Source organism: Anopheles coustani, chromosome 2, assembly GCF_943734705.1.
Source record: "Anopheles coustani chromosome 2, idAnoCousDA_361_x.2, whole genome shotgun sequence".
NCBI classification, from domain to species: domain Eukaryota; kingdom Metazoa; phylum Arthropoda; class Insecta; order Diptera; family Culicidae; genus Anopheles; species Anopheles coustani.
The window spans coordinates 57,764,652-57,791,257 of record NC_071289.1 but is presented as its reverse complement, the minus strand read 5'-3'; the positions used below and the strand labels follow the sequence as shown (position 1 = coordinate 57,791,257).

Genomic DNA, 26,606 nt, shown 5'->3' with positions numbered 1-26,606 from the left:
GCATTGGTTTGTGCTTGAACGTTACAGTCGCTAAAGATTTAATGTGGCAGCCCCTTTTTGGGACTGTTTTAACTGCGGCAGATGAGTTCACAAGTGGCTCACCAAGACGCCGCAGTCGCACCAGCTAACGACGTGAGGATAACGATGAACCTCAGTTCCCGAACGTCGGGGTGGGCTGCCACTCACACCACTTGTTTCATGCTTCACGGTGGTTCAAAGAAGCAGTGTAATACAAAACGATCAATAACAAACCCCTGAAAAGGGGAAATCATAACGTTCGTGTCCTTCGGCGTACGATCGTGGTGGTAAGTTTGGTGAATTTCTTTGATGGCTTCTGACGCCAACTGCTCATTCGGGTGGCTAGTGTAAAGGAAATCCCAGTGAGTTGCAGGGGTTTAATGGTTTTATGCCGTGATTTCGCCTCAACGACGTGACGGCTCGCTAAAAATATCGCATATTCCAAGGAATCACCAGCTGACCCAAGTCCGACGTGCACGCCATGACCTTCCAAGGCCTTCGCGAGCTAATGCACCATTCTGAATGGAGAGATGAGCCATTCCCCAGAGGCGGCTTTGGTTCGCCCGTCTTCATCACAGCATACCGTTCCATTTTATACCGATTTACGACCATCTTTACGAGACAGCTCAGTCCGATTCCAGCCATATTCGTCCTGCTACGCATGCTGTGCCAGAGGCTAATCATTTGGTTTCATCTTCAGCAGTATCTGTCAGTTCAAGTCACCAAACACCCACAAGCGGGTAGTATCATCTGCCAAGCGGTGCCATTTTATCGTACAACTCGCTTCAAACCTGTAGATCCCCTTCCCCACCCTGGCAACAATTTACGAGCGAAAGAAGGTTGGCCAGGCCTTCGCGACTGGTTCTTAGGGGTTGCTGAAATGGATCGGACACACGTTAAAATCAAATATTCCCGTGCTGTGACCCCCCAAGTGCTCATATGAAAAATGATCGCTGCGTTGGTCGTTGTCGATAATGATTGCAAATGTTTCTCTTCTGCTTATAGTGGCATCCTCGCAAAATTGCACCCGAGGCAACGGCTACCAGGGGGCTTCCACTTCACCAACGTGTGAATCATTATCTTTAGGCAGTTCTTCCTTTTTTCCCTCATTTCGTTAAGTACGTAAATCGATCGATAGCCCATCTTATACTGTAGGGCGATATCTTTATACTGTAGGGTCAGCGAGCAGGAGCCTTTCCTGAACGACCACCCGACTGGTGCTTTAATTACAAGAGCTCCCTGCAGCAATGAGTGGGATCTCGAATGGGTGGCTCGGCGATAATTGGGCGAACAACAGTCGGTTAAATTAAGATGATCGATGTAGGATCATTTTAATAATTTCTTTTCGTGATGTAAAATTGATAAAACCACTCACGGTTAATGAGGCATCGTTTACCATTGCGTGTTGGGATCAATGATGACAGCGTGTCGTCGAGTCGCTTTAGGCTTTGGAAAGACTGACAAGGTTACAAGTTTCATTTTCATTTTATGCACAATATTTATAAGTACTTGAACACTCACCTGCATGTGTATGGTGATCCTTGAACTTGCTTGTTGAACTAAACATAATAAAGAGTTTTTAAATTGCAAACCTCGGGCATTCTCTAATAAAAAGAACAGGTATATGGTTACATTTTTGCTAGTTTCTTGGGATGTGCATGGTTTTTTTTCTATACATCGTTGTTGCTGACATGTATAACCAATCCAATTCAAAATAAATAATTTTATTTTTTCTTAAAAAGAGAGAGAAAAAACAATGCTGTATAATTTGGGCAAATTATAGTTCTAACAAAGTTGCTGTATTGCATTTAAATTGCGAAAAATGGTGTAAGTTCACAAGTAGGAGACTCTTTCTTAATTAAACATTTTAAACTATGTTTAGCAAAAAAAATTTTGCCTTTATATAGGTGGATAATCAGTCCTCTCGTACAGAGGATGCTCCGGTCTCAGTTGGGAATCGAACCTTCGCTGTCAAGTCAGTCAGTCGATGATTAGATGATTAAAAGGAAATGAAAGCGCGAGTCGGATGCCGTAAACGACGAAATCATATGAAATTACCCACTCAACGTAATTTCAAGCACTGTTGCTAACTGAAATGTAGATGCACCAACTCTCAGGTTTTCGTTCTTGACAGCGGGAACGGCAAGGACAACGGCCATTCCTGCATTCCTGCAGCCGATGGACGGCTCATGAGCGCCGGGGCTCACCACTTCGACGGCGTGGGTTCGAATCCCAACCGAGACCGGACCCTCCCCTGTACGAGAGGACTGACTATCCACGTACAACAGAGAAACAAGTCTCGTATGCCCTTAACGGGCAGGCATGACCAAGAGGTCGTTACGCCAAGAAGAAAAAGAAGAACTGTTGGTGAGAGATGAAAAAAAACCAAGGACAACTTACCACATTTTGAACGGGTCAACTAAACAGTCTGAAAGAATTGTATGTTGGTAAAAAACGAACAAAATGCACTACACAGTGATGTTTCTTTTTTCGGTTGCTTTTATTTTAACTAGGTTTTACCAGGAGTGTGTGTTTGTAAGTGGTAGTGGGACATCCTTATACGCTAGCTAACCGCTGCGCTGCGCCGGAAACGGATACCCCCCGTTAGAGATGGAGTTACGCAACCCAAGGGACCACACGGATGCTTCAACTAGCCCGATACATTAGGTGCCACCGGCTGGAAGCCGTGCTCGTCAGCGACGTATTGCACGGTGTAGACCTGTCCGTCTGAGCGGCTGTTGAAGCTTTGAGGGGCGGCAAGAGCAATGGCTAGAATGGCCAGAACGACGGCGAAAATGATGGCGAGCTTCATGATGATCGGATGTAGTTTCTTCTCTTATACACTGCACAATTAAACAATGAAAATTCTTTTTATAATCGACAAACGTAAGATATTTTTATCGTTCGTTATAAAGTGTCCAACAGTTGCTTCGTGCACCGATAGAAAACTGACTACTCAGCACCGTTTTGGTATCCTTTTATACTAAAAGGTACCACATGAGCATACTCGTGACCATCGCGTTTTACCCGTTTTTACCGTTTATGTTTTTGCTAAAAGTTCTAGAAGGTTACAAACTGTACAAAGATAGCTTTTATAGGGTAAGTGCACCCATAGTGGAGCTAGTACCAATAGTGGTTGTAGTGGAATAAAATCCTAGATCTACGCCGATATATATGCAATGGAGTTATTTGTTCTTCTATGAAATGTTCTTTGATCTTCTGCGGAGTGTTAAAAATATGAACCATCTCATTCCGTAATATATAAGCTCCAAAATTCATATTTTCTAAACAGGTTGTCCCAACATGCTGCATTCTTTAAGAATCTATAACGGATATCATGATTTTCTTAAGGCTATAAATCACTACAAAATCATTAAAACCATATGATTTTGCTACTTACATACTCCAATGTAATTGATTTATACGAACTTAGTGCATTTTAGCATAATTTTATTATATTTTTATAGTTTTTATTATAGTGCCACTATAGGCACAAATACCCAAGTTGTTCCTATAGTAGCCATAGATTTTTTCACAAGTATATTTTAGTTTTATTCCGGTTTTGGCCAATATAATCAGGTAAATTTAGTCATTTTATCCGGTTGCTACAAAATAAACAAAGCGGAACTGGAGAGAAAGCTCAGCAGAAGAAGCAGAGGAAAGAAAAAAGAAAGCGGGCGAAGGATACGCTATAAAGCATATACTATAGTTTTAGCTGTAATATTCAGAGCATTTTTATGAATCAAAATTGGACATATTTCGGTAAAACAATACAGTCTTTTCAATGACAAAGCATTGGTCAAGGAGTATTTTACCGTTCTGTTTGCAATATGCTTCAAAAATAAGTCATAGTCAAAAAATATTCAAGTTTGTCGTACTACCACCACTATAGGAACACGATACCACAACTATAGGAACCATACCACCATAATAGGAGCAACCGACTAGGAAGAAAAATACGCTTTTTTTCGTGTATTTTGTATGGTTTACGGTGACAATAGATGTTTTTCAGAAGAAAAGTCATGCTTCGATCGTAATTGATTCAAATATGTAGAATATTGTGTTCTTAACACTCATAAATTACACCTATTTGGTATTTACAGTACTAAGTGCACCACTATTGGTACAGTTACCCTATTTGAGCATATTTTTCCAATGTATGCAACTATTTTTCTTATCAAAGGTTCTTTGTTTGATCATCCATAGCAACAAAGCATCGTGTACCAGCTCTGAAAAGGTGGTATATTCATTTGCGTGAGAAAGGATTAACATTACACATGGTCACCAATGGAAGGTGTCTGGCACAGCAAAACCGCTTATTCTATAATAACACTTCCGATGAGCGCTTCTCTAACAAATGTGATACTATGGTGAACAGTTTTACTTACAATAACATTGATTGTTACAATCTATGTAGAACGATGATACGAGAATGTTTTTAACTCTTCTGCTTGCGAGACAAGTCTAGATGAGATAGTTGGTTTCGTCATCACCAACCATAGTGTAGATTTTTCCAGAAAATTAGACTACAGATCCGTTGTTCGTCTACATGATCATTGGGTATCAAATGAAACACATTCATCGCATGTGTAATTATATCGGAAAGGAGAATGGAAGAAGGAATGAACCGGAACCGACCATTTTGACGCTTCAACACTTTAAGAATGTTCACAAAATGTGTATAATACACTAGAGGAAACAAGAATAGTATCACTCTGTTTTTTGCCAATATTTTTAAAATTTCAGTAAAATTATACCTTTTTGCTGTTTGGAACGTTATTACAAGTTCCTGTTTCATAACTTTCCAGTGGATTACAATCGTATTAATGTGGGCTAATAACGTTTAAGCCAAATTCATGTAAACGGGGAGGAAATAAAAATAGCATCACTTTGGTTTTTGTTCAGCAATTGAAGATATTCTAACAAAAACTCAATTGAAATATATGTTAATGATGTGATTAGTAAATGTAAGTGTTACGAACGCGTAACGCTCGTAACGCTCCGTCCCACAGACAGGAAATATTTCGTTATCTTCGGGCCTGCATTCAACTTCGGGCTAAGCCGGGGGTGGGGGCCAACGTGCGTTCGGCCACTATAAAAGCGAAAGCACGATCATATGAAGTCCTTTTTCCTGTACCCAGAATAAATAGAGTGAAGTTTTTAAAACGTGCCACAAGGCCGTTAACGAAAATCACCGTTTTTATCTCTTGTACTACCAACAGGAAAGAAGCAGGTTGCGTTCGCAACAGTAAGAGTACTTGTATCTAATACTTCCAATAAGGGATGATTTGGAGGTACAAAATCAAGATTGCCAGGGAATTCGTCTCATGGCACTACCAACGTTCACAAATATGACTTAGCACATTATTGTTGCTTCAATGTTTGACATTTGAATTCTACCATAATGGCCATGAATAGGCCAAAGGTTTTTTTATGAGATTAGGATACAGAGAGCCTGCTAGCCACCTTAATAGCTCCATTCTTTTCTTCTTTTTTTTGTCAGGAATCCAACCTGTAGTCGTCATAAACTTGTGAAATTCGGTTTTTTTTTTTGGAAAACGAAGCCTGAGCCCATAAAAGATTAATTTTATTCATATTTACAATTATTTAAAAAAAATTAAGCTTGTATCTAGTACATACAACTCATTTTCACTCAGATCCATTGGAAAGGTAAGCTTTTGTCGCAGTGAGAGAGCTCCCCATATCAATGGTTTAACACCACCAACGTTCCAGCTCATTTTAACACCAGGTTCTTGTATCCTCCCTATCTAGCCAAAAATATTTCCAAACATCGAGAAAACAAAGAATGAACATTATATTGCGTGGAAAGAACTCGTTTTCATGCGTTGCTCCAACAAATAACTAACAGCGAATTTGATCCGTTTTAGCGGATGTGACTTTGTCATGTTGTGCTTGCGGAATCTTTGTGGCTACTTGCAGTTTTTCCTTCGCAACAATATTTGATGTAAATGTCTTATTGGCACCTTAAGTTGAATTCAGTATGATTTAGCATCGCTGTTCTTATCTGGTTTGCTCCTTATTTATAAATTTTTCGCCTATCGGTGATAAGCTGGGGTTTACTCTCTCGTTGGTCCTTGTGGCCGTCGTTACCCGAACGTTTCATGAACCATACTGCTGTGATACCATGGTCAGTTTTGATTTTTAGTTCGGTTTTAAGGAAGCGATGGTGTTTCTGACCCAGCATCTAAATTACTCCCCCGGAAAGCGCCTGGCCTCGATGGGATCTGCAACGGGGCGCTGAAGGTAGCCATAGGCCAGTACCCCGAGGCTTTCAAGCAGGTGTATCAGTCCTGCTTTGACAGTGGTATGTTCCCGTCGCCATGGAAGGAGCAGCGACTGGTACTACTGGCAAAGCCCGGCAAGCCCCCAGGAGAGTCCTCGTCGTTCCGACCCCTGGGGATGCTTAACGGCGCAGGCAAGATCTTGGAACGCCTCATACTCAATAGGCTCAACGAGCATCTAGAGGCTCCAAACAACCCTCGCCTCCACCCGGCGCAGTACGGATTCCGTCGGGGTCGATCGACGACTCAGGCGATCATGAGAGTCGTTGGTGAATGTCGCAGAGGACTGTCGCTGGACACCATGGAGCCGGGCAAGAGTCGCCGTGTTCACCACTGCCTCATGGTGGTGGCACTCGACGTTCGGAACGCCTTCAACACAGCGAGCTGGTGTGAGATCGCAGCAGCAGCCCAGGACATGGAGGTCCCACTCGACCTACAGAGGATGCTTGCTAGTTGGATGTGCGATCGTCGACTTGTATTCGACACCCGCGAGGGACCAGCGTCGAGGCGCCTGAGTGCGGGTGTTCCACAGGGGTCGATCCTCGGCCCCACTCTGTGGAATATCATGTATAATGGTGTTCTTTCCGTCGAGCTCCCGGACGGAGTGGAATTGGTCGCATATGCGGACGACCTGGTACTACTCGCAGAGGACACCAGTCCGCAGGCAGCCTCAAGGCGCGCGTCGGCAGCAGTCACCGCGGTGAATGAGTGGATGGTGGCACATCAACTCAGCATTGCGCCGCTGAAGACGGAGGCGGTTCTTGTTTCGAAGCGGGCCGGTGGCAACTCAGTCCCCGTTTCCATCAACGGGCAAGTAGTGACTGCGAGCAAGGAGATCAGATATCTAGGCGTGCAGATAAACGGAAAGCTTTCATGGTTTTCGCACCTTAGGGGCGCTGCAGAGAAGGCACAACGAGTCGGCAATGCAGTTTCCAGACTGATGAGGAACCATAGCGGCTCCAAAGGAGCTAAGAAGCGGCCATCTTCAGTTGCCCCCGATTTGACGACACTCGCGTGGTGTTCACTCAGCTAGGAGAGCAAGTGCCCGTAACACCGGACACTCTTCAGTGGCACCTCCTCCGCGGACAAGAGGAGTGGAGCCGTATAACCGAAGTGGTGCGATGGATTACGCAGGTGCTCCAGCGAGAGTGGAATGAGGAGCGTGCCCGCCGTCCCAGGGAGCGACGAGCAGTAGCTAAGCTGGAGGCGACCGACTGGACCGACTGGGCCGACGGTATCGGTATCATTAGCCTCCATGCTCGGACTGACCCACTTGGCCGCACTCGAAGTAGCAGGAGACAACGCAAAGTGGAAGTTGGCAGCAGCACCAGCCATCGCTCTAGGAGTCGCAGCAGCCACGCCACCAATGCCTCAGCTCGCACTGATCCATTGCAAAGTCACCCGCCAACAGCGCCTGTAGTCGATGACGTTAGCAACAGCAGCACGCATCCTCGCGACCACCACGAGGACCGGAGCCGAAGCCGCAGACGACCAAGGAACGGGGATGTGGAGGAAGGCATCCCCACTCGTTCCAGGAGCCGGAGTTCCCATGCTCCACGGGAGGCGACGACCGACGAAACCAGCCGCAGCCCTTTGACGGCGGCGGAGGAGGCGGCGGTTTCAGAGGTGCCCCACGGCACGGAAGTTGTGCAGCTGAAGCTGCGGACAAGTAGCCGCAACGCGCAAGGGCTTCGCGAAAGTCCAAGCGGCTTTCAGGTGTGTGCTCGCAAAACACAGAGACAGGCCCCAGCCAATGACCAATACCAGCGGTCACGGTCAGCGGTGAAGTGGGCAGTACCCGTCAGGTTGTTTAGTCGGTAAAAATCCGGCATTCGGAGTCGCGCCCGGATCTTTTGAAGATTTCCCTGACGTTAAACAAAAAAAAAGCTTCTAAATTACTTTCATGATGAAATTATGATGATTAATGAAAAATCAAAGAACACACAACTAATAAATTTTAATTTCTATAGTATGGGCTCCAAACGAACTGCTTATATCTTAAAAACCATTTGAAATTTTAATTAGTTTTAAATATCTTCAATTGCTGAACAAAACCAAAAGTGGTACTATTTTTATTTCCTCCCCGTTTTCAGGAGTTATTTGGCTTAAACGTGCAAAACGGGAGATAGGTCATGTTGTGAGTAGGGATCGTGATAGGGAATGTGTTTACATGTTAGGGTTAGGAGCTTAGCTGATAAGAGCGAATTGTCGTATCGTTCGAAGATATCAGTCCGTTGTCTTCGCTCTATCACTAGCTCAGTTTTCTGTCATCATTAAATTTATTTTAGTGTATGTGATAGGGACACCGGTGCGGGAAACCATTTTTGTAAAACTTCCTTCTTCATCAGCTCCCGCGTCCGTCGGACGTTCGTCGCTTTAGAGTTAAGTTAAGCACTTAATGTTTAAATAAAGTTAGGTCACGTAGTAAAAAACAACACACACACACAACGTAAGGTATCTTCGTAACAGGTCAAGTTTTATAGAAATTTATAAAATTTTGGCATGCTATTCTTGTGTCCTCCACTGTATGGTAGTTCAAATTGAATAATTGTTTCGACTATGGCAGGGGTCGACATGCATTTCCTAAAAAGGGTCAGGTGATCAGAAAGATGTCCTGATTGTTACATTTTTTAAAACATGTTCATACTTATTTTAGTTGAATTTTGATTTTCAGCATATGAAGTTTTTAATTGTTTTTTATTAAAACCAATAACTACCATTATTTAATTGTACTTGAAATTAATCTTCTATCTCAATTATTCTATAGTACTTTGGTTTTACTGGCGTACTCTCAGTAACTAAAGTAACTCAGCTACCCGAAGTTTTCATTATTGCGAGCTTCATTTTATCACGTAATGGGAACTTCTGTATACAAGAAAGTCAGCTGGTATTGAAAAATTTCAATCTTTATTTTTGGGAAGAAACTAAACCTGACATCGTCAACAAATCCGATAAAAATTGAGTTGGGCTTTTTGTATGAAACACTAAATTTTCTTACGGGCCGGATGATCGTTGATTTGGTTTTTTTTATTAAAAATCATCATCAGGTCACAGCTATTATTGTTGAAATAGAGTAAGTGTGAGTTTGTGGGTGATGAGATATCCTTGAACGTTAGCCACGCAACCCAAGGGACCACACGGACGCTTAAACTAGCGCGGTATATGAGGTGCCTCCGGCTGGAATCCGTTCTCGTCGGCGACGTAGTTCACTGTGTAGACCTGTCCGTCTGGGCCGAAGTACGAGTACGATCCGCGCACGACCATCGCGGCCACATCATCGCCGAATGCACACAGTACGTTGGCGGGGGCAACGGCCAAAACGGCCAAAACGGCGGCGAAAACGATGGCAAGTTTCATGATGATCGACTGTAGTTTCTTCTCTTTTGCACACTGAACAATTAAACAATGAAAACTCCTTTAACAACCGACAAACGCAAGATATTTTTATCGTACGTTATAAAGAGTCCAACAGTTACTTCGTGCACCGATAGAAAACTGACTGCTCACCACCGTTTTGGTATACTTTCATACTCAAAGATACCAATACTCATGAACATTGCGTTTTACTCGTTTTTACCGTTTATGCTAAAAATTCTAGGAGGTTGTCCAACTTTACAAAGATAGCTTTTATACTTGAGGAAGTAGAAGAACAATGAGAGGTTTTGTGCAAGCTTTTCCAATGTTGTTGCAAATATTTTTCTTACCAAAGGTTCTTTGTTTAACATTAAATGAAACACATTCACTGCATGTGTAATTTTCGGTAAGAAGGATGGAAGAAGGAATGAACCTGAACCAATAATTTTGACGCTTAAACGCTTAAGGAATGTTCACAAAATGTTCATAAAATAAGAGGTAAAAGTTCTGCTTCAACTGCCATGTGTACCTCGAAGATGTAATAGTAACAACGAATCCAATTGCCTTGAGAGATCTGGTTAGGAATGTTATTCAGTAGGGATATGGCGATCTTCCGAAGAGTATGCAGAAGCACCTTTGTAATCCGCAAAGGACAAATTGGATAGAGTACAAGTTCACAAGCTGCATCCTTAAAATAGTGGAGGATGAGAACGAACTACAGATCACCTACTATCCATAAAGAGATTAACGTTTGCAAACATGAACAAATTAAATTAACACGTGTGATGGTTGTTAGGTTGTGATGTATTTATGGAATCACACATATGGTAGTTAAAATTGAGTAATTGTTTCGGCTTTGGTGTTTACGTTCCACAAATGAAGAAGTACACAGCGTAGACCTGTCCATTGGAGCCAACGTACGTGCAAGAACTAATGAAAGAAAAACCAGAGTCGGGGCCAACCAACTCCGGAAAATTTTGAAGCTTACTCCGGTGCTGGTTCCGAATTAACAACTTGTCTCATAGTTTGTAGACGACTTCGGCACTTGTTAATACACTTGATCATTCATAAATAAGTAGTGTATCACTATAGCAGTGTATAAAAGGTTATGGTTTATCCCATAGTTTAGCGGCATACCGTCAAACTAGATCCATGGCCATTGACATCACCGTTAGAGGTATCAGTTACCAAGTAGATCCTTAAAATCTCAACTGGGAGTGGTTGGGACTAACAAACTCCCGAGCAAGCAAGATCAAAAACGATCGTCTTCAAGTGAAACAGAAGAAGCTCTTATTCGGTATTACCGTCAACCTTACTGGATTATTTACATTATACATATTATGATCTTATAGTTTTCACTATTTTTAAATTTATTTTACAAAAAAGTAAAAACGATTAAGTCGATTCAATAACTGGAAAATAAGAGAGTTAAGAAAAGCTGATCCAAGCCTCATTATAATGTATGTCCACTTTTTTGAGGGAGAAGTGGGTGTCATTATTGAAGAACATTTAGCTATTGAACGTTTATCTTACCATTATTGTTTGTTATTTAGACGGTCTTCTAAGTCATTCATCTCTAATAAATCTTGTACGAGTTAATGTTAGTTGAGACATGAATATAAACAAGGACCTGTTACTTACCATATTTTGAACCGGTCAACCAAACATTCTGAAAGAATTGTAGTTTGGTAAAAACAAACAACAAAATGCACTAACAAAATGCGGTGTTTCTTTTTTTGGTTGATTTTTTTTTAATAAAAAATAATATTCAGGTCACAGCTATTATTGGCGAAATTGAGTAATTGTTTCAAAGATGGTGTGTGTGTGTGAGTGTGTGTTTGTAGGTGGTGGTGGGATATCCTTAAACGCTAGCTAGCCGCTGCGCTGCGCCGGAAACGGTAACTCCCCGGTAGAGAGGGAGTTACGCAACCCAAGGGACCACAGACGCTTAGGCGCGCGGTAGATGAGGTGCCTCCGGCTGGAATCCGTTCTCGTCGGCGACGTAGTTCACGGTGTAGACCTGTCCGTCGGGGCCAGTGTAGGAGTACGATCCGCGCACGACCAGGGCGGACACATCATCACCGAAGCTCTTCAGCTGGGCCGACTCGACGCGATTGATGTTGTTGCTGGTTTCATACCTGCGCACGTGCACAACGAGAAAGCGGTAAACACAGGCGCATTAGCACACGGGCACAAACAAGCCCGGGACCGGGTCAAACACTACTCTACTCACTGGAAGTTGTATCCATCGACTCCCAGGTTATCGTTCTCGTATCGCAGGACCTGAGCGTCCCGTTCGTCGGCGGGGGCGGCAAGGGCAACGGCCAGAACGGCGGCGAAAACGATGGCGAACTTCATGATGGTAGGGTTTGGTATTTTGGTTTTCGTTTGTTGCACCGCACAAAAAGAAACTCACTCACAGGACGCTTTGTGCTACGATGAAGAAGCGTTAGACAACTGACAACTGTGGGGACGGTTTGCATTTCTATTTATACTAAATCACACTCACCATCGCGGTTCGGGCGCTTGGGCGGATGGGTTGGCACGGGCCGTCTAGCCCGTCTTTCGGTGTGTGCGGTCCACCAACAGACCGCGGGCTGTCTCACTAACCGCAAACCCCCCCCTCTTCCGAGAGTGTTGCAATCCAAGCGCCCCAAGCAGCCCGGGCAAGAGAACTCCGAGATCTCTAGCGTGCTCCTCCACTCCTTCGACGGGGGTCCTGGAGATGGTCTGGTGGAAAAAAACGGCCAACGACAAAAAAAAAGTCTCACCCCACCACACACTTCGTGGTCGTGCCAGTGGCCACCACCGGTTTATCTTGAAGCAGATCCTCCCGCCTCGAGCTAGCGGAGTCACGCGCATCATCCCCGACGGGTAATCCAATGGCGTCCAGGGCCTTTGAAGATGGACGCTTACAACGTGCCGCGCCAGTCCTAGCGGAGGGGACGGATGTGGGAGAAGCCTTGGTGAATACAGGGACAACTCCTCCTAATCCGATCATCAGGCGGGTGCGTGGAGCGATCCGTGCACGTGTGACTTTGTGTTGGTCTACGCGCAAGGGAGGAAGAAAGAGAGGGGGAGAGAGAGAGCAATTCAAATTTTTATGTGACCCACACCCGAAATGAAAATGTTGAACCGGTTTCGACGATGGTACGGTTCGGTCTCGTCAACCATCGTGCTCGGGGAAGAGAAGGCGCCAAAGCTGTTAGGGCCGACTTTGGGGGGAAATTGGAACGGAGGAAGCACGTACTGCGAGGACGGTTGGGCCCTTCCGTTGCTGCCGCGAGCGCCGAGAAGCGTGTGTGACACCAGCGTTTGGAAGAAATTTCAATGCCACCAATCGGCTTTCGAGTGTTTGCTGCAAAATGAAGAAAAAATTGTTTGCACCGGATGCAATCCGGGCCGGATAAATCAATACGTCCCACCCGTCGACGGAACAAACGAATGGCAACGATGCTATCCGATTCGCGAAAAGCAAACAAGCGGTTAGAAAAGACTGTAGAGAAAAGAGGCGAACATCTGAACTGCATCTGCCCCTTGTGACGCACGGGAAAGACATATTTCACGCCATTACCGGACACCGGGTGGTCGGAAGCGGCACGGTTTGGGGGTCGCAAATGTCGAGGTCGTTTACGTTTCGAATGATCGATGTCTGGATTAAGTTAGCCCACGGTTTGGCAAAGTCGTTCGATTCGGGGGAGAGCTTTGTCTTGCATTCTGCTGGTCCGCGCCGTTGATCGGGAATTGCTTCCGAAAGGATGTTTGGACACGCGAAAGATTAATCTGTTACCAGAACCGTTGTCCATTACGGACAGGGGGGTTTCCAATTATTCATATCCGATCACCTGCTGGTTATGTTCAAACCGTGTGTTATTTTTAACATCGAATGGTCACTATGGACACTCTTAACTCTCGCTCCGCCTGATCTTCGACTTCGGTATATTCCTTCTCTATCAGCTAGCTTTATTGCAAATTTTCTCATAGTCACGGTTCTCATGAGTCATTCTGCACAGTTATACTGCAGAGCATCTCTTACTTTCTTTATCAACTCTTCTCACGTACATTTTTGGTGATTCTATCTGCTGTTCCAGCATTAGTATTCATTTTTATGTTTCACCGTTTTATGAGTTCTCTGAACTTTTCCCGTTTAGCATATGTGTTCATATCTTCACTTGAAAACTATACAAGTGTGAACAGAGTATTTTAATATAAAATCAAGTAAAAGTAACAAAAACCAATTTTATTCTAGTCATATAAAAGAACAAAATAATTTAATAACATATCTTCGGATCCGATACTTTCATTCATTGTATGATTCTTAAATCTTACCACGCATGCTATTAGCCAGGTTTCGGGAAATGGAGTTCTTGTCCGGTAGAATCTTCGAAGCATCACTTGACAGAAAATCAATTACACAGTAAAATAGTTACTGTCCTAAAAGTCCGTTGAGCTCGATATCCTTTTCCTCGAAATTTAGAATACAACGTGGTGATCCCCAGCTTAAATAGCCGTTCTATTAGAGAAGAACAAACATACATGAAGAATGAAAAAATAAGAAAGATAAATGGAAAAATAAACAAATACAATAAACTTTGGTGTTGACGGGATAAAAGCAAATTTGTATCGAAAAACTTTTTTAATGTGACCTGTAGAAAAGAACCTTCACTTTCACACATAACATTTCATAATAGTGATCAAGAATATGTTTTTCGGAAATTAATAAAAACACGCAGTTTGGGCAAAACAATGAAAACATTTTATTCAACTAGCCATAGCACGCGATTGCTTTACTTCGGGAGATGAGGAGCCTCCGGCTGGAATCCGTTCTCATCAGCAACATAATTCACCGTATACACCTGACCATCGTCGGCGGTGAACGAGTACGAGCCGCGTACGACCAGGGCCGAGTTCTCGTCGTCGAACTGCTTCAGCTGCGCCTGCTCCTGACGCTGGATGCCGTTGCTGGTTTCAACCTGGAAGTTGTACCCATCGATGCCGTTGTGGTCGTTGTCGTACCGCAGAACTTGGGCGTCCTTTTCGTCGCCAGCGGGACGCGGGGCGGCCAGGGCAAGGGCCAGCAGACCGGCGAAGAGCAAGAAAACGGTTTGGGCGTGCATGGTTCTTGGAGATATGCGTATGTGTCAACGGACGAGAGCGACTTGCAGAATCGGCTTGATTGTGGAGTACGCTGCAACTGATGCAGGTCTAGTGTACCGATGCAGCTTTTTATACCTCGAACCATCCATGCAAAAACGATGACCTTCGTGTGGAAGGGGTGTTCCTCCTAGCCCGATGGGTCAGCATATAGTAGCGCGTAGCATCGCATCTCTACCCAATCCACCGGCAGGGCACTAAGAAGGAAAGAGCTGCTCGTAAAGTGAATGTCAAGTTCGAAAACTATTGGACATCCGATCGGGGCGCACGCAGAAATTGCATGCCCATGGAAGATGTGGCACAGTTTGAATGAACTCTTAAGAGACGAAGTTAAAGACGGTGGTGGATGAAGGCGAGCGTGCACAAAACACATCCGATAACACCTGGTGGTACTGTAATAACCAGCCACAAACTCATTGGCAGGCCATCGAGAGGGTCAACAGCATTGTGAAGGGTTGTAAATCTTGGGCCATAAATTAGCATCACCAAATTTGATGAGCCATCGCACCGACGCAGTACCTTACCCAGAAAGTAGTGTTTCGATATTTGCTGAATTTGTCAAACTTGTTTACTTCACAAGAAAGTGGGCGCTAAACAATCAGTTCGTTCTTTTTGTTTTATTGGCTTTACCAAATTGAAATGTATTAATTGAAACGTATGAATTTTGTTCGAGGCTAAAGGCGTTGATCAATAATAGCAACACACTTTCAGTGTAAAATTAGGCATGCACAAATTTGACTTCCATAAGATATTAAAGGAGAAAAATATGATTGAAAAATAAATTACATAGTATTCATCCAGTTTTGTTTCTTAAGACTTTAAGTTTTGGATCGCTTTGGCCAAGAATAACGTTGAATAAATACAAATTATTTTCAATTGTAAATAATACGATGCGAAAGACTCATTTTCAGATTGAAATATCATCGATAGAAAAAGGATTATTATATCGAAACATTACAAACAGTTTTAATCAGATGCATTGTTTTTAATGTAAGTGATTGCGCTTTCATACTTAAGCAATATTCACTTAAATGCATAAACGATGTTGTTTTGTGGTTTATACGTCATCATAATTTATAGATCAGCCATTTTAATTCAAATTCTGCTCGAAATAAACATTTAGATGGATGGAAATGCAGAGAGGTACAGCAAAACATTGGCATTACCGCAAATACATTCAATCGAAAGAATTCAGAACAATTTCCACCATATTAGGTTAATTAATATATTTATATATTATAATATTAGTTATTGCTATTAAAAATATCTCAAATTGTATGGACAAGATATTTTTAACTGGCAAGGTTAAGGTAAGTTTAGTTAGGCTCACAACGGTACCATAGGAGAGGAGTCAAAGCTGTTAAAAAAATAAAATTGATGAATTTGTGCACTTTTTTCGGGTTTAAATTATTAAAAAACGGAACGGAAAATCTGAAGTGTTTGTTTTAAATGGTATCAGCAAACTGTTCACTCTGTGAACAATTTAGGCTAGAATCATCGTCTGAACGGAAGTAGATATCACTGCTTTTGATTCGTTTTCATTTGCACCCATATCTGTGCACTGCCAAGGTAGAAAGAAAAACATGAGTTTTTAACACATTTTTATCCTTTATTTACAAATCCGCAGTGGACTAGTCCCATTCGTTTTCACTGACTGTCAACTTAGGCAGTTGTGGGAATATGAGCACCATCCGGCTGGAATCCGTTCTCGTCCGCAAGGTAGGTGACAGTGTAGACCTGTCCATCGGGGCCGGTGTACGAGTACGATCCGCGCACGCTCAGACCGGAGGCATCGCCCAGACTCTTCAGCTCTCCCGCCTCCTGTGCCTGGATACCGTTGCTCGTCTCGTACGCGTAGTTGTAGCTTTCCGGGTTGACCACGCTGTCGAACTTCAGTACTTGGGCGTCACTGTCCGGAACGGGGACGGCCATGGTGGCGGCGACGCACAGGGCAACAAACAGCAGCGCGAACTTCATGGTGAAAACTGTCTCCGGCGAACTGTCTTGAAACGCACTTGCGAGAAAATACTGCTATAAACCGATGGCGACCGGATGCTACTCGAGAACGATACTAGTGAACGATGGATGCGCGCTGGTCGCTTTTATATGCGAAAACCGAACCACCCGCCTCATGGCCACATGGCTCATCTAAATCGGTTCATTTTCTCCTTTTCACCTTTTGGCATAAGATGGCCAGAAACAAAAAGGCAAAACCAGTTGTCAGCCGAATATGTCAACCGAATAAAGTGAATCTCTTTCGCACCGGGCCACTTCCGCAACAGAAAACCGGCTAGCAGGTCAAACGTATACGGTGCATTAGAATTTTCCAACCGACTTCAACCGTTCGCATGAGACAAAACCACGCGCCGAACCGGTCCGGCAAGTTGCAAACTTGGGATGATACCACGACTCTTTTTTGTGAACCTTCAGGATGAAAAAGCCAAGCCGGTCATTTGGTTTGCAAAACTGCAAAAAACATCTCCCCTTATCGATTATACATTAGCGTACAGGGCAACCCGGCCGGTGTGAACCGAACGGTGCAACGGTTGATCCTCGTTGCTCGTGTGCGTCCCATGCCCGACGATAGCTGGATCACACCATCCAGATGGCAATGCCTGCCATATCTAGAACCGGGTTTGTCTGGCTATCGAGAACAACCTATTTTTATTTACCTCGTGACTGTTTGGCTTTTGAGAGCGTTTATTGGTTTAACCTTTCATCAAACATCCCGCGAGATGGTGTCACCGGTCCCCGCTAGAGGCCTTTCTCTTTGGCCTTTAGAGTCAGAGTCTGGCGTATCGAAAATGTTGCAAATTTGTGTGGTGGGATTATGCGTTATATTTCTGGTAATAGGTATAAGGGTTTCGACATTAACAGTAGGAATAAGCATTTCTTTTGGTGTGTCCTACACTAGCGACGTTAGTTGGGGCTGGTAAATTTTTGTTTGAAGGGATTTGGCAAAAGTGATATCGGTAAGAACTACTTCGGGATGTGCGTTCCCTCCGGCTGGAACCCGTTCTCATCAGCAACATAATTGATCACGTAGACGGTTCCGTCCGGTCCGGTGTACGAGTAGGATCCTCGGACCACAATCGCCTCATTGTCCGTGCCGGGGTTGCGCAGTTCGGCCTCTTCCGTTCGGCTCGTTCCATCGCTGGTTTCAAAACTTGGTAAAAACATAACAAGAGATGTCAATTTGGAGCACTAGCAGCAGTTTAGTCTCGACTTACTCGAAACGGTAGCCATCGATACCGATATTTTCGCTGTTGTATCGCAAGATTTGGGCACTTTTAGAATCATCCAACGGGGCGGCCAATGCTCCCGCCAAGAGCGCCAGGGTAACGAATCCGACGAGCTGCAATGGAAAAAGAAGCCACTATGACATGACTGAGGCTGTTGACACGATCTTCTCATGCAATACTGGGGTATCCTTTTACCATCCTCATGGTGTCAAAATAGTTTCTCGGGAAAAAAGCTACGACGAGATTTCGTGATTGCGTAAAACCGTACTCGCACACTGTATTACCGCGACTAACAAGCAATATGGCAAGTATGATCGTCTTTTATATCTACCCTGGGACAACACATCCCGTCAACGCAATCGATCCTCTGCAATCGATTGCGATAACTAGTGGCACCGGCCAAGGAATCTCCCGCAGTGCCAGACACCGCCTCTTAACCCAGTAATTAGGACGTACCCGTCTTCACTTACCCGATAACGGTCCTGTGGTCTTGTGTACGATGCGTAATACATCAGCACCGTATGGAACTTGGGGCGCTGGTTTAGTACCAATTTCCAATTACATCGATCATCCCTTGATCACTTGCTGAAGCGATCGTACCGCAGAGGTGGAACCCGTTTAAGAGCCATTCGCCTGCTCCCGGCTTCCCTGAGTCAAGTATGATGTTCAAGTTCGCTAGTGACACTTGATACTCGGCGCAACGAGAAGGCGACATAAACTGTTGGATTTCATTCCACGGCGATGAGTAATCGTTTAAGAACCTACGACGAGACAAGAAGCCCCAACGAGTTGACCTCGCACGCATTCCGTGTTTCACGGACGCGTTCACTTCCTTTCTGCTCCACCGGAACCGCAGATTCCTATAAAAACGGTATAAACGCTCGTGACAGCTGAGGATCACTTTTGTTTTCAATACCATCTGGTTTGCAACCGCCTCTCGCTATCTGTCAGTTGACACGATCGCACCGACGGAGGAAACAGAGGCGGTAATTGTGGTCTCCACCGGAGTCGTACAGTCTCTGCCATTCGTCCGCAGTTCCGTTCCTTGTTTCTCGTTTTCCCGACCCATTTACCATTTGCGGGACGTCACAAAATGAATCGCTATTAACCGTACACCCAAAATAAACTTGCGAGCAAAGAGAAACAAACCAGTAGCGGCACCAGCGTCGCTCGGACAACGGTGAGTATTTAATGATTTATGGCCATCTTTGATGTTTCCGTTAAGTGATGAGTGTACCATCGACGGTAGCTCCTCAAGTAGGCGCTACAAGTTTTAAGTCTTCTATCCGGAGATTCTTCTTCATCTGCAAGTACTTCGCGTCTGTTCATCTTTTTTTCCTGTTTGTATTCCTGTCTTGGCTTTGTTTGTTGTTCTGTTTGGTTCCATGGCGGTTGCGAGCCCTCGAGAGCACTCCATGGAAGTTGGATGAAATGTCACATCGTACAACCGTTACGCAAAATTGGAAGCCGCACAGTGGAGAAACAAAGCGATTTATTGCCGATAATGACGTACGATAAATGGGTGAACTATGGTAAACTGAGATCCATTGTGTAGGGAGCTCTGCACTAATAATTCTGCCCGGATGATGAAACCGTGCCGCCGGTTTCATTCTTCGTGCTGCCAGGGCATTTACTTTGCTCGGCGCAATTTAGTACATACCGAAACCGATATTTTAGAACATGCTGTGCGCTGCGATGGCGATCATCTTGATGGCACGACGGCATGCCAGGTTGGGGCCGCCAACACACGCGCGCACTTCTTTGTCCGCGTGCTTGCGTGATTTGGGCTGTGTGTGATGCAAAATGTTCAAAAAATTTCGTTGATATGCTAATGAATGGTGAGCAGCGGCGGTCTAATCGAAAGTGTTTTTTAACGAATTTTTCTATCCCAAAATCTCCCCTACTGCAGAGAAAGGCAAGACGTGAGTGAGTGGCGCGGCGTTCACTCCTGGAGCCCCTTTCTCCTCCTCGTCCCCCCCCAGGCATTAAGAAGAGGCTAGAGAAGGTGGGTAAAAAGTGGTCGAATCACCACCACCGCCACGGCGCGCTCTATCGACGGCCATTCACGATCGCTTTCTGGTTAACCTTGAAAGTATCTTCTTCATCTTTCTCCGACACTGCTCGTCTCCGGCGGCTTGCTCGGGGTACCTCCGTCGCCATGCTCCAAAACAGGCCCAGCCTACGGTGGTGCTGGTGAAGCCAGCCGTTGGAGCTTACACATAAGTCACATTTAAGTATTAATTTATGCATAGGACGTTTTACGGGACGAAAAGCGCTTGGGTGAAACAAAGAAAAAAAAAGTAAGATAAAATAGAGTCACCATCATCATGATCATCATCTGGTTCGGCTGGTTCTGCGCCCGTCACGTCATCCTCAAGTGTGTGCTCTTAAAAACTCTCCGAACTCGCGCAGCCTTGTTTCAGATCGCGACAAATATTACGGGCAATTAAGAGAACGTCAAATTTTGAGCCTGTAATTTCTGGTTGTGGATCGATTTGATTCGAGCTAGAATCTGTATTGTTTTGATACCACCACATACATTTCCTTACCGGATATAGTTCCGCTGCGTAGTGCTCTGGTACATCCATTCTAATCGCTTCATGTTCATGGTCTTGGGCGTCTGGTTTCTGGAGAAAAACTTGTTTGGTTTGAATTTCAACCGGAAGCATCCCCACCTAGTTGTACGTCCAGACAACTCGAAAGTCAACATTGGCTTAACTTGAGACGAAGGCCTTGTAGTATCGCTAATCACCGTGATCAAGATAGCCATCATCGACTTTACCATCATCATCATCATCATCGTCATCTTGAGTGCCAGCACCAATATCATCTTCTCGGAGCATCGTTGCCCACCCCGACTGATGCATCGATTATGTCAGCATGCACCGGGGTTCGGCCTTCGGTTGCGGACCCGGCGTTCGTCGATCGTCGCCTTTGTCACCCCGGATTGACCTCGCGACGACGCATGAGTTTTTCCTTCCCAGCGACGCGGGCGACCTACATCCCTCGGCGTCTGCGTAAGGTTGCGCTCATTTCGGTCTGTTTTTTCTGCTTTTTCAACAAACAAGCCTTTTTCGACGTTTTGTTTTATTTCTTACGCCGTGTTTTGGGGACACCTTCGCGCGGCGTCGGCTTGTTGGCGCGACAAAATTATTGAACTCCCCAAACCGGGTGAGGCAATTTTTACGGTCAATTTTATGATTGTGTTGACCGTCCATCCCACTGAATAGCACGGACCCAACAGGTTGGGTTCATCTTCTTCGAGCCGATCTATGCAACTCCACCCGAGTCTTTTAGCATCTGCCGACGAACTCGTGCTGCTTTCTGGGGGATTAGTGGCCATCGTTCCAACTAAAACATAGGTTTAGTAGCACGTGGGTGATTTGAAGTCAACTGTTGTGACAACAGGCGTCGATTGCTGCGCTAGATTTAATCAATCAATTATCATGGGAATCTAGAGCAGATGTTGCATCGACAGGCCCTTCCGAAATGTTGTTGCTTACAAACAAAATTGCTACTTCACTGTTTTATAGTTTTAAGTTAAATATTTGAGTTAAAGTACAAAGCATCAATATATTTTATTTTGCACAATATTTGTTTATTTGTTTATTTGTTTGTCATGTTATATGTACAATATGTTCTAAATTTGTAGGATTTTGAAAAATAGCACACTTGACCGGCAATTCCGCTCATATAAATTCCTACCGACTAAGCCGTATTTTCAGTTGGATTCCAATATATCATACTCCTTCATTCATAGTGGTGGAGTAGTAGGGGTCAGAAGATGGCACGTATACCATCGCGCATTTACTGTTATGTAAGGTAAACAATTCAAAACTGTCCTCTTCCTACCATCAAACGTTTACAAAAATAGCAACGATCCACCCCCTTGCCCCATTAGCATATTATCGTTAGCAGACGAGGGAATGGTTTGTTGAATAATTCCTTCCCCCACGAAACAGCTGATCACAGCATCGAAATGTGTCTTACGGAATCGATCTCCTATGGAATCCTTGTTATATTGTGATACTTCTGTACAAAGTACAGCAACGTTTATCTTGTGAAAAATATTTAATGGATATTTCAATGACACACTGAAGTTTACCATATAACGCGAAACCTCTATACGTTTACAAAACATGGGAACTTTCGGGAGGATTTATATATATTTAAATGAAAATAAAGAAAAAACCATGCTCAAATGTGTGCTGGGTATAATTTTTACGGGACAGTGTTCAGTTATCACGATTCCCAGAGAACGTAAACATTTTATATGCAATCAAACATAAACAAACTTAAAACAAACCAAAAAGAAAAGAATCTTCATGACTCTCTAACAGTTTGCGCTAAGGCGTGTATAATACAGAAAAATGAAAGCACATTGTTTTAGTTTGTCTAAAAACGACCGGAAAAAATCTTTTAAAATTTGTAGATAGTTATACAACGCTTCCATAGACAATGCTTTGCAGGTTGCTTTGAGATAGCATTTGTATATCATGATTTATGTACTAACAACTTAACGTGTTAAAAATGTTCGCTGATGACAAGAAGATACATTTAAGTCACTAAAATGTGATAAACCTTTCGAAGGTTAACATCCAGATAAGATAAGACGTGAAATTCAGCGCCCATATGTATGTATTATTTGTACAAAATCACGAAAAGAAACCATTTATTATATCAATACAGTTCTCTCGGAATTCCACATTTTGATCTTTGATCACACTAGAAAAGGAACTTGAAAAATTAGTGCCATGTAAGCAAAAACTGGTGCAACACCTAAAGGTAGTCAAAATATATACTAAACAAAAGCCGTTTTCAGTTTTAAAATTTGTTCAAACTGACTAACTTGTAGTGCCTTGAAACTTCCTGCACTTTCACACTTTCAAGTTCGTAAAGTGGATTAGATAAATGTCATTGCATGCAAACACGAACCAGCGACTCCAGCAAGGCCGTTGTCCTCGTTAGGCAGTCAGGTATCGGTTATGATAACCAAATGGAGGCCAAACTCAACGAGTTACACTTACAAAGATTCTGTCCTACAGAAAGATTCTGTCCTCCTTGTGAGTCGCGAAGAAAACTTGATTTCTTTCTACACGTAGGGCTCACGAACGTTATCGTCATTTTGATGGGATATATGAGATATAAACATTCGACCAGCGTAAGAATTCGGATAACTTTATACACTTATGATACCGCATCTGGTGGTGACCTTTTCTAATCTAATAATCGGTTGACAGATCACTTTAGCACTAGGTTCCACTGTTCATCCGGCCAGCGAAAGCAAACTTGTTCTCGAAAGACCATTAGCGAGCCGCGTAGACACGTCGAAAATACTCCGATCTGATAGATCCGCACCCGGAAGATGCGCCCCCAGGGGTCGGAAGCCGTTTTCATCCGCCACGTATTTCACCTGATAAATCTCCCCATCCGTACCAACGTACCGGTACCAGCCGGATATGATCAGCTTACCGGTGTTAGCGTCTACTTTTACAGTTTCGTTGCGCCACTGACCATCATCAGTTTTGTATCTGGAAATATAAATCCCGTAGAGAGTTTTTAATTTCAAATTACTACTTTTTCAACATCGTTGAGTATTTGATCAGCTTACGAAAACGATTGTCCACCGTACTGGTCTCTAATGACTTCAAAGTGCTGGTAGTTGTTGTTAACTTCGTTTGTGGGACGTGCGTCGATCGACAGAATTAGACTAAAAACCACCAAAAGAAGGCTGATTGTTTTCTGAAATAATTCAAACGGAAAAGAAATTAATTTTCTGTTTGTATACGCGATCACCACGTGAATCACTTACCTTATTCATCGTGGATTCGAATTTGATGGTTCCAAATAGACGTGTTATCAGGTTCAGAGCTGTAACAGATTAACGAACTAGTTTCAGTGTATACGATTAGACGCAGGTTTGAGGAATGAACACGTTTTTCTTTTACTTTTCCAAGCGACCAGCATTATACTGCCGTCCAATCGATCAAAGATGCGAAAGGTTAGCGAAACTAGAGAAGGGCGCGGTAGTTTTCAACGGTCATTGTGAAGGCCGCAACAATAACTTTCGAAAGTTGCAAAACTATTCTACATATTTGGGTTTTTTTTATCAGCGAAACTGCCCCATCAACTGATCAAGAAATACAAATATTATTAATTTGTTTATTTTGCTGTTATTCTAAATACATCTAGTAATTTATACTTGCTATGATGGGTATCTTATATGACTCTCTTTCATAGCGAAGTTATCATATCCCAACTATCAACAGACCGTGAAAAACACATAAATAACCTGGCTTCACAACATGTTATTACCTCTTTCACATTGAATTGCGCATATCAACATCTAATCATTATTTATTAACAGCACCTAAGTTTGATAACCTACCACAACATTACATTTTATATTATGTTCTTCATTCCTGCTTTATAATCTGCTTTCGCAAATCGCACAAACACCAATCTCGGGTAAGTAGGCAATCTCAATATGCAATCATCTACAAAATTAACAATAATATATGGCCAATACTGTTGAAAAGTGTGCACGTGATAGCACCATGAGCCCTTCAAGTGCTGCACCGTTGAAGGACTGGATCCCTAACAACTCTTTTACATTGCACTACCGAGATCAATTGATGAACATCCAACATATGTTGTATACCGACTAGAATACAGCACAAATAACCCTGTTACGTACTTTTTGCAACGCACATGAGCAAATTTATAAAGTGTACTTGTCAAGAAAACAAAATGCATCTAACTTTCGGTTATTCTGGATTCTATTCTTCGCGGTCTATATTCCTCTGGCTAAAGCATGTAAGGTAAATAATTAGTTTTGATAAATATCTGTTTCCCACATGAGGATATTTTGGCTTGCTTTTATCCAATAAGGGATAAAAGTGCCATTTTGGATACTACTCATACATTTCTTCACATGGTCACTTAATGGTGAATACTCACAAAAATATTTACTTTGTGCCGTTCGTTTCGATGCGGAAACTATTCAGATTTGCATCTTAATCGCTTGCATGTGCCCTATTTATTCCACCCAATGTCACCACTACTAGCAAAAATGAAATCTGGCATTGGAGTGGTATTGAGTTTGATGAGTCCAGGTGGATGAACCTAACCTAAAACTCAGGCCTACCGCACGCCTCATTGTTGAACGGAATTGTCAAATACACCAGTTTCAAACTTGTTCGCCGGGGCGTTTCTACAATACTGTCGACAAGCATCTTGGATATACCATACTAGCCACTACAACCTATAGACTATAAGACATTTGCATGTAGGGCAGATAGCCAAGAAAGTGGAGTCGTGCTTTTTGATTTATCTATTTGTCTATTGATTGTTTTTTTTTTGTTTTTTTTTTATATATATACTATACTCCCCTCTACAATAAACTATATCTCTCTATCTTTTATCGTTCCTTCTTTTGACATTTTGTTCTATGTATTCTCAACTACTTTTTCACTGAGTCATTGTGGAGACCAAAAATCTATCTTACTGTATGGAGCAATTTTACTTGCACTCTTCATTGAAATTGAGCTTCATACATACAGCAAAAACTAAGATTTTAATATTTTGTTTTTCCGTCAGGTTTCCAATATTCTGTGTTGCATATTTCAGAACCGAAAGGGATAGCTTATAGCTTGGATATTTTTATTGAAATGCCACATCACATTGACACAACTTGAGAGCCTCTTAAATCTTCATGGTAAAATAGCTAAGTTGTATCCTTATAATTTGAATGGAAAAAATTATCCTACCAAAGACAACAATGCGGCGTTGTTCAACGAACCACCCACAGGAGTAGGAAAGGGTAACATTTGCACTGCAACATTCGGCTGCTCGATCGTTCGATATCCGTTCTCGTCGGCCACAAAGTCAACTCGATACGAGGCTCCATCTGGCGTGCGATAACTGTACCGACCGCTGACTTTCAGCACTCCCGTCGGCACATCGATCGTGCCAACTTCTTCGCGAATTTGTCCGTCTTTCGTTTCAAACCTAAAAAGAAACGAAGTAAGACATTTGATCGTCTGCCTATGCTCACAAACTTTCTAATGGTTTTATTTTTCTTTTACTTACGAAAACCGGTATCCATTCTCGGTCTGCACATTTTCGTATCGGACGAGATCCGCTCTTTCTTCCCCCAGTGGAGCGGCGGTCAAGGAAGCAGCGTGGAAGAGCATTAGGCAAAGTACAACTAACTGAAAACTCTTATAAAAATATGTTTAGATTGATTTCCTACAAGCTAAGACACAAACAGTACAGCCTTCACCTAACACTCACCACACGCATGATGGAACGATTGTTATCTGTAGTTTTTGTTCGCAAGGAGGATGAGTTCGGCTCCAAAACAAACGCAACCGTGGGACGCTTACCGATCCCTCCGTTTGGCAAGCTGTCGGTGAGACGAATGGACGCACGAAGACGTCCGTACGTTTATGTGCCATGCGACCCAAGCATGGCTGCTGTTCAGTCGTTGATGACATAAAATCAAACGGAGGTCAAACGTAACAATTTACACTTA

General features: G+C 43.3%; 6 protein-coding genes across 6 annotated transcripts; all 6 read right to left on the bottom strand.

The window, feature by feature from the left end:
- Nucleotides 1-9,470: 9,470 nt before the first annotated feature.
- LOC131266803 (cuticle protein CP14.6-like) lies at nucleotides 9,471-9,677 on the bottom strand. The gene has a single exon (XM_058269449.1). It carries the CDS (start codon nucleotides 9,675-9,677, stop codon nucleotides 9,471-9,473), a length of 207 nt encoding a protein of 68 aa, XP_058125432.1.
- Nucleotides 9,678-11,622: 1,945 nt separating this feature from the next.
- LOC131266801 (flexible cuticle protein 12-like) lies at nucleotides 11,623-12,032 on the bottom strand. The gene is made up of 2 exons (XM_058269447.1): nucleotides 11,908-12,032; nucleotides 11,623-11,812 (listed from the first exon to the last, which is right to left on the bottom strand). Exons 1-2 carry the CDS (start codon nucleotides 12,030-12,032, stop codon nucleotides 11,623-11,625), a joined length of 315 nt encoding a protein of 104 aa, XP_058125430.1.
- Nucleotides 12,033-14,461: 2,429 nt separating this feature from the next.
- LOC131266796 (endocuticle structural glycoprotein ABD-5-like) lies at nucleotides 14,462-14,791 on the bottom strand. The gene has a single exon (XM_058269443.1). The coding sequence runs from the start codon at nucleotides 14,789-14,791 to the stop codon at nucleotides 14,462-14,464; it is 330 nt and encodes a 109-aa protein (XP_058125426.1).
- Nucleotides 14,792-16,490: 1,699 nt separating this feature from the next.
- LOC131264699 (flexible cuticle protein 12-like) lies at nucleotides 16,491-16,805 on the bottom strand. Its single transcript, XM_058266969.1, has one exon. The coding sequence runs from the start codon at nucleotides 16,803-16,805 to the stop codon at nucleotides 16,491-16,493; it is 315 nt and encodes a 104-aa protein (XP_058122952.1).
- A 1,002-nt stretch (nucleotides 16,806-17,807) lies between these two features.
- LOC131266802 (flexible cuticle protein 12-like) lies at nucleotides 17,808-18,274 on the bottom strand. Its single transcript, XM_058269448.1, has 3 exons — nucleotides 18,266-18,274; nucleotides 18,059-18,183; nucleotides 17,808-17,994 (listed from the first exon to the last, which is right to left on the bottom strand). Exons 1-3 carry the CDS (start codon nucleotides 18,272-18,274, stop codon nucleotides 17,808-17,810), a joined length of 321 nt encoding a protein of 106 aa, XP_058125431.1.
- A 5,062-nt stretch (nucleotides 18,275-23,336) lies between these two features.
- On the bottom strand, nucleotides 23,337-26,374 carry LOC131264698 (uncharacterized). Its single transcript, XM_058266968.1, has 6 exons — nucleotides 26,360-26,374; nucleotides 26,162-26,283; nucleotides 25,872-26,080; nucleotides 23,883-23,941; nucleotides 23,682-23,812; nucleotides 23,337-23,601 (listed from the first exon to the last, which is right to left on the bottom strand). Exons 1-6 carry the CDS (start codon nucleotides 26,372-26,374, stop codon nucleotides 23,337-23,339), a joined length of 801 nt encoding a protein of 266 aa, XP_058122951.1.
- Nucleotides 26,375-26,606: the final 232 nt, after the last annotated feature.